General features: G+C 33.8%; 2 protein-coding genes across 2 annotated transcripts; both read right to left on the reverse strand.

Moving 5' to 3' along the window:
- Positions 1-344: 344 nt before the first annotated feature.
- Agbe (1,4-alpha-glucan-branching enzyme) lies at positions 345-3,825 on the reverse strand. Its single transcript, XM_070315673.1, has 10 exons — positions 3,331-3,825; positions 3,093-3,262; positions 2,730-2,971; positions 2,438-2,647; positions 2,025-2,332; positions 1,727-1,927; positions 1,290-1,642; positions 996-1,180; positions 570-861; positions 345-484 (listed from the first exon to the last, which is right to left on the reverse strand). The coding sequence occupies exons 1-10, from the start codon at positions 3,441-3,443 to the stop codon at positions 477-479; spliced, it is 2,082 nt and encodes a 693-aa protein (XP_070171774.1). The 5' UTR covers positions 3,444-3,825; the 3' UTR covers positions 345-476.
- A 493-nt stretch (positions 3,826-4,318) lies between these two features.
- Schlank (ceramide synthase schlank) lies at positions 4,319-8,219 on the reverse strand. The gene is made up of 8 exons (XM_070315674.1): positions 7,663-8,219; positions 7,135-7,324; positions 6,788-6,905; positions 6,424-6,536; positions 5,998-6,328; positions 5,800-5,918; positions 5,570-5,714; positions 4,319-5,443 (listed from the first exon to the last, which is right to left on the reverse strand). The coding sequence occupies exons 2-8, from the start codon at positions 7,311-7,313 to the stop codon at positions 5,321-5,323; spliced, it is 1,128 nt and encodes a 375-aa protein (XP_070171775.1). The 5' UTR covers positions 7,314-7,324; positions 7,663-8,219; the 3' UTR covers positions 4,319-5,320.
- Between the last annotated feature and the right edge of the window lie 1,085 nt (positions 8,220-9,304).

A 9,304-nucleotide genomic window follows, 5' to 3' on the forward strand; every position in this document is an offset into this window, starting at 1 on the left:
ATGATGAGGAAGCAATGTGCAAGTTTCTAATTTGCACAATTTTTTATTTTAATTTTTAGTGATGAAAGAAAATTTTTATCTGCAAGTTATAAATGCTTATCTTATAAAAGTAATTCAGTTTTTTTCAGTACATTTACAAATCTAATACTTGAACCTTAAGAGGTTTTGTGTTTTTCTTTTATAGAATGAAAAACATTAGAAAATGTATACAATAAAAAAACTTATTTTAGGAAATTGCGCCCAAAAATCTTTAATCTCTCTATTTTTTTTATCGGGAATTTCGAACAAAAATACTTGAAGGATAAGAAAGTTTTTAAGAAATTTTTTTACAATTTGAGTAGACACTGCATATATATCTGCATATATTCTATAAAAAATATATATATACATATAAGATCTCTCATTCTTCATTTATATGTAATCTATTATTATACAATTTTTGGATAGAACTTCCATCTCTCTTCCTATGAAACGGTTTATGAATCTAAAAAAATTAATTTTTTATTAATGTTATTTGCTATACACAATATTAATACGAAATATGTTGCATTGATATACAATCCAATTACCAATTTGTGCGTAAACGACAGCCGTACGGCATGGAATGTAGACCATCATTTTGTGTTGATATGCAGAAAACGGTTCCGGTATTGTAAAATGTTGTACGTTTGTATCTACACGACGTTGCCCTCCAAATTGTTCATCGTCGCTGCATAAAACGACTTTGTACGTTCCTGGATTTTTTATACCGACTGGATAATCAGCGAACGATTTGATTGGATGAAAATTGAAGACAAACACTAGATCAGCTCGGTCAAATACAATCACTTTGTCATCTTCATGCTTCCAGCTTACGTATCCCTATAAAATTAATATTCTTAGTTTTCATAAGGACTAAACTTCTAACTAAATTTCTTTTAATCCTTCAGTATTTAATTTACACAAATAATGTAATGTAATGTAGTTTATGTTATGTAAAGCACAAAGCTGCTTACAGGATGAGCATGCAGCCATCCGTATTTCTCTTCTAGCGTGTTGACTGCGCGATCCCAATTATTCATATATTTGTACTTTAGTAAGTCATTATCCACTAAATTCCATTGACGCCTAGCATAATGATAACTATCTGCATTTCCGATCCTTGGAAAGTCTAGCCATTCGGGATGGCCAAACTCGTTGCCTGTAAAAGACACATTTATAGAGTATTTCTGTGAATGTATATTTTGACAATATAATCGTGAGCATGCACACACACACGCATACATAAGATTAACTAAATTATTACTTACCCATAAAGTTTAGATAAGCTTCGCCACCCAAACCATGTGTAATCAGCGTGATTAGATTATGGAGGGCAATGCCGCGAAAGATAATGTCGCTATGGTCACTAAGTGTACTCATGTGCGTATACATCTCCTTGTCCATGAGCCAGAACGCAATCGTCTTATCACCCACGAGGGCCTGATCATGAGACTCGGAATAAGCGACCGCCTTCTCCATCCATCTTCGATTGGACAATGTCCAACAAATCTCACCGATCTTCCAATCTTCATCTTTGATTTCTTTCAATAGCTTGATCCATTTATCGGGAATAGCCATGGCCAATCGATAGTCGAATCCTATTCCACCTTCGGCGATTGGTCTTGAATATTTTATCATTTGATTATAATATTATATTACATATTTTTATTTGTTTAACTTATGTAAATTGATATACGTTTCATACCTGCACATGCCCGGCATTCCACTAACATCTTCAGCTATCGTAACAATCTCGGGATATATTTCGTGCAACATATGGTTAGCAAGCATCAAGTAGACTATACCCTCCACATCAACATTCAGGTTGTAATATTCATCATAATGACCACTGAAACCTTGTCCTAAGCCTCTTGAATGATACAGCATTGATGAAACGCCATCAAATCTATCAAATATTCAAACATTTTAATAAAAAATTATGACAGAAATGTTATAAATTTTTTACAATATTATATAGATTTGTTCTCATAGATAATAAATACCTGAATCCATCAAAACCATATTCCTCAATGTACCAACGTAAATTGGACAGTAGAAATCGAACTACTTCATATTCTGCATAATTGAACAATCTGCTGTCCCATAAAGAATGCTCGCCGCGAGAGCCGGAATGGAAGAAACACGCGTCCGTACCATCAAACATGTTCAGTCCATCTAAAGTGTTCTTAGAAGCATGTGAATGTACCACATCTAGCAAAACATAGAGACCATGTTGATGCGCCACATCTAACAATTCTTTCAATTCTTCTGGAGTTCCATAGCGAGATGAAGCAGCATAGAAGGAAGTTACCTAAATTAATTTTAACAAGACATGTTATACAGAGAGAGCTGATGTTTGCAGATATTTTTATATAATTATTTAGAAATTTATTTTGTGTATACAAATATATGCAACCTGATATCCAAAACTAGCATAATAAGCATGCTCCATTATTGCCATTAATTGTATCGCGTTGTAATTTTGCTTTTTGATTCTTGGTATCACATTTTTAGCAAACTCCAAGTAAGTGCCAACCCGTCCCTCCTCTGTAGCAATTCCAACATGACATTCATAAATCCTTAAACTTTCCGGCTTGTTTGGTTTAGGATGTTTAAACTTGTATACCTGAAAAATAAATAATAAATACAAATATCCTTATTACATACCAAATATAGACATATTTATAACTGTAATTATATCTATATACATGTTCTGGACGCCATATACGTTGTTTAAATGTGGTTCCTTCTGATTTATTTGGTGGCTGTGTTACATAACTCGCCCAAGGGCTCAGCCTTTCAAGTAACTCATTATTATGATTTTTTATGATAATTTTTACTTCAGACAGATGCTTCAAAGGACAACTGCCATCTGTATTTGGAGGTAAATGCAGCTCCCATTTTCCATGTTCTAATCTTTTGTATGGTGTAGCAGTCTTATTCCAATTATCTATATAAAAGAGGGTTATATTAATTAAATCATAATCTTTTAATATAATGTATAAAATATATAAAAAATAATTAATAAATAATTAAATATATGATTGTATGCAAATATGGTTTTTTCTTACTGAAATCTCCGGTTAGAAATACTTCCTGTGCACCAGGTGCCCATTCTTTTGCAACGACACTATTATCATCTTGAATATGAATACCAAAGTTTTTGTACGCAGTTGTAAATTGCTTCAAGTCTCCATCTCCCGCCTCTAATTTTTCAACATAATCCTTAAACACGGCATATCTAAAGATAGGAAAATATTACTAAGAACAATCACGGATGTTTACATAAATTGCTTTAAAAATAAATACCTCCGGCGAATGTCGTTCTCATATAACTTTAAATAGGGATCTCTTTCCAACAGTTTGTTTATTTCTGGAACCTCGACTTGCGAGGGATCCATGCTAGACCATTTTCCACCCATATTTCTGTCAAACAACCTCTAAACACCGATTAACGAAATCGACTGCGTAAATGAAGCGAGAACCGGCTTAAATTTGAATGACATATCAAGGTGATCCCTTCCATGACTGTGATCCCCTCTCTGTCATGGATGACGCGCGACGAAATTCTTGATATAGGAAAAGGCGAAATGGATCCAAATAAGAAGCACACACGTGTTGAATGTGACAAGTTTAATGCTACCTAACTTGATAACTTGATCTAAACTTTGACTTTTGCTTTATCATGTTATTCCCTCGTTGTGGGGCTCGGTGCGTAAGAGAGTTTACAAACAAACAAGAAACATATATGCATAGGTAACTGTTCCGATATTCACTGTCAGTTGCTGTCAGTACTAAAAATCTATAGTTTATATCATCACGTGCATTATAGATTTTCAGTACTGTCAGTGGATAAGAATATCGGAACTTCGGAATCAGAACGCAACTGGAGGAAATTACGTAATATTGCGTTCTCTGAAACTCTCTCTCTCTCTCTCTCTCTCTCTTTATATCAAAGAGTAGAAATAAATGTCAATCGTTATCTCTCTCAAAGATTGATTAACGTATTACAAAATAATTACGGGCGTACAAGATTTTTTTCACTATATCGAAAGGAAGATTATTTCCCGAATTTAAAGAATTAATAGAAAATGATTACAGAGGGGGATATTGGAGTAATTATGGCAATGCAACATATGAATACTGGCTCTATAATGCACTTATTATATATTTAATATCTAATAGATAAATTCTTCTTGTCAATAGCGAATATTTCAACATATGCAATTTCACAATTTAAACATTTAACGCGATTGTTAGAATAGAGCGGGAAATATAGTAAAGTAAAATAGGAGAATTGAAGAGAGAAAATCGGCAAGGAAATTTTATTAGAGATATAGAGAGGACAACATTGCAATTGTATTATGTAAAAATAATAATACCAATGACTTGTATAAAGGCTCACATTGTAAGTACAATGTATAATTTACGTAATATTTATATGTTGATAAATGCAAAAGTTACAGGAGCCTAAAGCGATATATAAATATCGCAAAATACATAATAACATATACTTAAATTAAATTATCGCATTTTTTTTTTGTGGATTATGTACTAGTACACAAACGTATTGACCTTTATATAATCAGAGAAAGAGAGGTCCTTTTGAAATAGAGTGTGTATGTATATGTTAATGAAAATATGTGGAGAATGTATATGTGTAACTATAATTAAATTTATTATTGAATAATATATTTTTACTTATTGATTATTTTGACTGTTGTTCACAAAGTATATGAAAATAAATAAATACGTTTTTTAAAGTAGTAATATGATATTAGAAACTTGGAGACAATAAGTGAAGTTCAGACACTGAACATCTTGCAGCTTTGGTCCATTCTTATCTTAACTAAGCTTTAAAAATTCGTTTAAAGAATGTGTATATATAGATATATACTCTTAATTAATTTTTAAATAAAATAGACATATACATTTGCGATATGAATAATGGGGATTGCATTCCTTGTTATTTTCCTTTTTTCGTTGTCTTTTATATATAATATTTTCCTTAACGCAAACGTACGAAAATTGACAGAATTATAGGTAGATTTATAATAAAGTATTGAAGCTTTATGAAAAATATTATCAAAAAAGGGAATGAAAAGAAAAAATATATGTATTTTAATTATATAGGAGATTAAATACTATGTTAATGTTAACATCTTGAGCTATGAGATTAAAATTGTATATTGAAGAATTTTATTATACTTGTGAGAGAGTTAGCACCTGGCTAAAATGTCCGGATGAATTCTCTGCCTTGGAAATGGTTCATAAAATAACTCGTCTAGCATGCTGTTTGTTAGTGGGTTTTTGGTCTTGAATTCGTTTTGTTAATATAATTTGCTGTGTTGTTTATAGGAGTATTATTGACCGAAGTGTCAGATACTTCATCACTGCTATTACTGCGAATATCACCCTCCATCTGTAATATTTTTTTCAAAGAAAAAGAAGAAAAGATTAGCATATAAATGTACATTTATTCATCGATATTAAAAAAATGTCTCAATGAACGTGCACGCGACAATTTATATAACTCAACACCACGTACCTGACCAGCATTGAAAGAGTTATACGCGATTTTAAGGATTAAATAAGTCCAAATCAAGTGAAGAAGCAGTAGTAAAATTAATAAAGAGTTAAAGATATAATATGCAGGGAACATCGGTACTATCTTAGGCGCTTCTATAGATGTGCTGTAACACATAATAAGTTTGGGTCACTCTGTAATCTTGAAATGTTGTATTTAAATGAATTAAAAAAAGATATACTGATACATACCTATATATTATCCAAAATGGATACACACCCGTACGTGTCATAATCCACAGAATTGTAAACATGACGAATATACAATCACATACCTTTTGATAATTTGCATACTTGGCCATTTTTGCCGCCTGAAAGCATCAAGAAATAAATTATATTAATTAAAATATACAAAATCCCGCGGGCAATTTTAATCCTTTAAACTCTTACCTCCAAGAGTATATCTCCACAATCATGTACTAACAAGACCAAAGAACCAATCCTTGTTAGGTTTCCGACCCATGAGAAACACATGAGCAAAATTGTTGCTATGTGATGAATGAACATCTGCCAAAAATCTTTTCTCTTCACATCGAAAAATTGAGAGAAGCTTAATGCCCAATAAAATGCCATTGATATCATATAATACCACCATATATCACTAGTAACAGGATGGTAAGGATAATTATAATAACAATGCTTTATATCCCAAAGCCATGGTTTGTCCCATAGAATAACAAGGCCATAAGAAAATGAATATATATAATAGAAACATCTCCAACTAAAACAAAAGAAAAGATTATGTATATTATTTTTTTGGGTGTCATGCAATTTTTGCAAGATGTACAGTATAGACTGTTACTGAAGATAACTGACCTGTTTTCACAAAACTTTGTAAGAGTCGATGGCTTATCTTGAGAACGACGTAATCGTAGCCATCTCTCCACTTGCCTTTCAGACCAATCTAATTGTTTAGCCAAGCCTGAAATCTGGAAATACAATTCTGTGTTACATAATGCTAACATAACATGCAAATAATTTACATACAAATGCATCAGTCATTAATGTTTCAATTTGTATTTTAAAGCTATTAACAAGATAATATTTTATTGATATATTTATAGATATATTTTATTTATGTTATTTATGAAAATAACTTTCTATATCAATTAAAAATTTGATTTTGTTTGTTATAATTGCGTAATTAAATTTTCTTGTAGGATGAATTAGTCTCACTCACTTGCTTATATTTAATTTGCTTATTAAGATATGCCTTTTCTAATATTTCATTGGATACTGCTCGTTTGCTTCTGGTATTTTTTATACCAATTGACTTTCCAAAGGGAGCAAACCAATACCTGTATGAAAAATATAAATTATAAATATAAAAAATTATATAGATTAGCCTTCTTTCAAAATTCCATAAATTTTGCACATTAGATATTTTTCTCATTTATAATATATAATTTTTAATATTGTACATTTATTTGATATATATTCATAACTTTCTAGAAGTAAAACATGAACATATTTAAAGAGATAAAATATAAAGGCTATAAAATCACATGAAGGCACATGAAAGTTTACCTTTCAAGAGTATATCTTATCCCTAGTAGAACAAATGCCATAGGCAGAGGAAATATTAAGTGCTGATAATTAGCATACTTATTGTCTGCATTCGGACTGATATCCTCCCATGTTATATTAGGAGGCAACCAGACATCCGGCGACCAAAAGGTCGCCGAAATATTTCTCAAGATATTCATTCCTTTGTAGCCTAAATCATAAAGCATATATATTAGCATAATTATGATAACGTAAAGAAGAAACATATCTTTTAGTCATTCGCATTTGAGGAAATTGAAGTACGAATGTATAAAAAATGCTATTTTAAATTACATTGGTTGATTTATATCCAACTATAGTGATATAAAAGAAAGAAATTACAGAAGGAGTGAGAGAGAAAGAGAGATTAAGATTAGGATTAATTAATGTCAAAATGTGATGTTCTCTCTCATTTACCAGAAGAACACGATTGAAACACTATCTATTACCCTCGTGTAAATAAATACACCGCGAAGGAAAATTAATCGGATGCAATAAGCAGACACTTACTCGGAGCTGCCGCTTCGACATGTATCGCACGATCTGAAACGCGCCACTGGAGAGACGAGCGATGTGCGACAAGAGAGCGCGCGTGCTCTTATCACGCAGGCTGCGTCGTTTCCGTAAAGGGGGGGGGGGGAGGCGGGGAAAAAAAGAGGAAGAGCCCTGATAAGAATAATCCGAACGGATATCTTTGATCGAAGCCGGTTAAATTTCGTAAGACGCTGGTCAAAGTCTCGTTATCATTACTCTATTGTAGCCACTGCGACTTTATTACACTACACTCTATTATAGTCACCACTACCACCGGGAGCGGTTGTCATACGATCGAGATAACGAACCCATTCGGCCACGTAATAATGCCGTATCGCCGCTTTAATACTGATCGCACCAACGCTGTCAATCTCGGCGCGCCATTATAGAACGCGCGATACCTTTAATTAATTAATGATTACCGCACGAGAGACGAGACTAACCCCCTCGTGCGTGCCAGCGTTTCGACGTCCGGCAAGAGGCGCGCCCGGCAAGGACGAGCACGTCCGATCGCATCCGATCTACGCAACTGCAGTGGGAGTTCTCTCCCTCTCCCTCCCTCCCCCCCCTCTCTCTCTCTCCTTCCTTCTCTCTCTCTCTCTCTCTCTCTCTCCTCCCCCCTCTCTCGCTTGCTCTCTGTCTCGTTCACTCACTCACTCACTCACTCACTCACTCACTCACTCACTCATTCACTCACTCACTCACTCACTCTCTCTCTCTCTCTCTCTCTCTCTCTCTCTCTCTCTCTCTCTCTCTCTCTCTCTCTCTCTCTCTCTCTCTCTCTCTCTCTCTCTCTCTCTCTCTCTCTCTCTCTCTCACTCACTCACTCACTCACTCTCTCTCTCTCTCTCTCTCTCTCTCTCTTTCACTCACTCACTCACTCACTCACTCACTGTATTCTTTTTCTCTCTTTCCCATCGCTCGCTCTGTTTTTTTTTATATATATAGACGTTTCCATGGAATCGGCAACGAAAATGTTCCCCTTCGATACTTTGACCTTATTTGGTAATTCGATATTACTTTAGGCTATATTTACATTAATAAGCAGTTTTATCGCGATGTTTTTATGTGGAGGGGGTTATTACATATTATACAATATATACTAGGTGTCACGCGCGGTTTTTATCGCGCCGAGGATTAAAAAAATGTGGTTAAACGATTGAGTCATGGAAACGGCCGCGAGAGATAGAGATACGGCGAGAATGGCATTGATTTATTAATTTTTCAGCAATTTGATATCCGCAGATATTATTAGTTATCAGTGGCGTATGTTGAGTGAGTTTGACGATAATTTTATACGCGAGATTATCACATTTTTGTCCTTGAAATAAGAATACGATCTCTTTTTTTTCTTCTATCTACTCCGAATGCTAATTACACTTTGGAACGTTGGATCGTTATAAAAGTGTGTTCGTTCAAATGGCTTCTCGTGGTGTAGCGACCAATAGCGACTCACCTTGATGCGACTATTTCAAGATCCTAGTCTGCATAACTCTAGTTGTGCGTGTTTTGCGGTTTCGCACTTAATCCACATATGACGACGTGTCGATGTAGGTATATTTAAAAAATGTATAGTTGAAAAATATATGTTTAATCGGAAGAGGAATCGTATACGAAG

The sequence above is a fragment of the Polyergus mexicanus genome, unplaced genomic scaffold (assembly GCF_030449975.1).
Source record: "Polyergus mexicanus isolate NDT 795.1 unplaced genomic scaffold, iyPolMexi1.0 SCAF_2, whole genome shotgun sequence".
NCBI classification, from domain to species: Eukaryota; Metazoa; Arthropoda; class Insecta; order Hymenoptera; family Formicidae; genus Polyergus; species Polyergus mexicanus.

Coding starts and splice junctions, on each gene's coding strand:
- Agbe (XM_070315673.1), bottom strand. CDS start 3,443: ATGGGTGGAAAATGGTCTAGCATGGATCCCTCGCAAGTCGAGGTTCCA. Junction 2,972..3,092: donor ATTTCTAACCGGAGATTTCA/GTAAGAAAAAAC, acceptor TCTTTTATATAG/ATAATTGGAATAAGACTGCT. Junction 2,648..2,729: donor GTATATGGCGTCCAGAACAT/GTATATAGATAT, acceptor TTTATTTTTCAG/GTATACAAGTTTAAACATCC.
- Schlank (XM_070315674.1), bottom strand. CDS start 7,313: ATGAATATCTTGAGAAATATTTCGGCGACCTTTTGGTCGCCGGATGTC. Junction 6,906..7,134: donor ATAAGATATACTCTTGAAAG/GTAAACTTTCAT, acceptor TTTTTCATACAG/GTATTGGTTTGCTCCCTTTG. Junction 5,444..5,569: donor ACTCTTTCAATGCTGGTCAG/GTACGTGGTGTT, acceptor AAAATATTACAG/ATGGAGGGTGATATTCGCAG.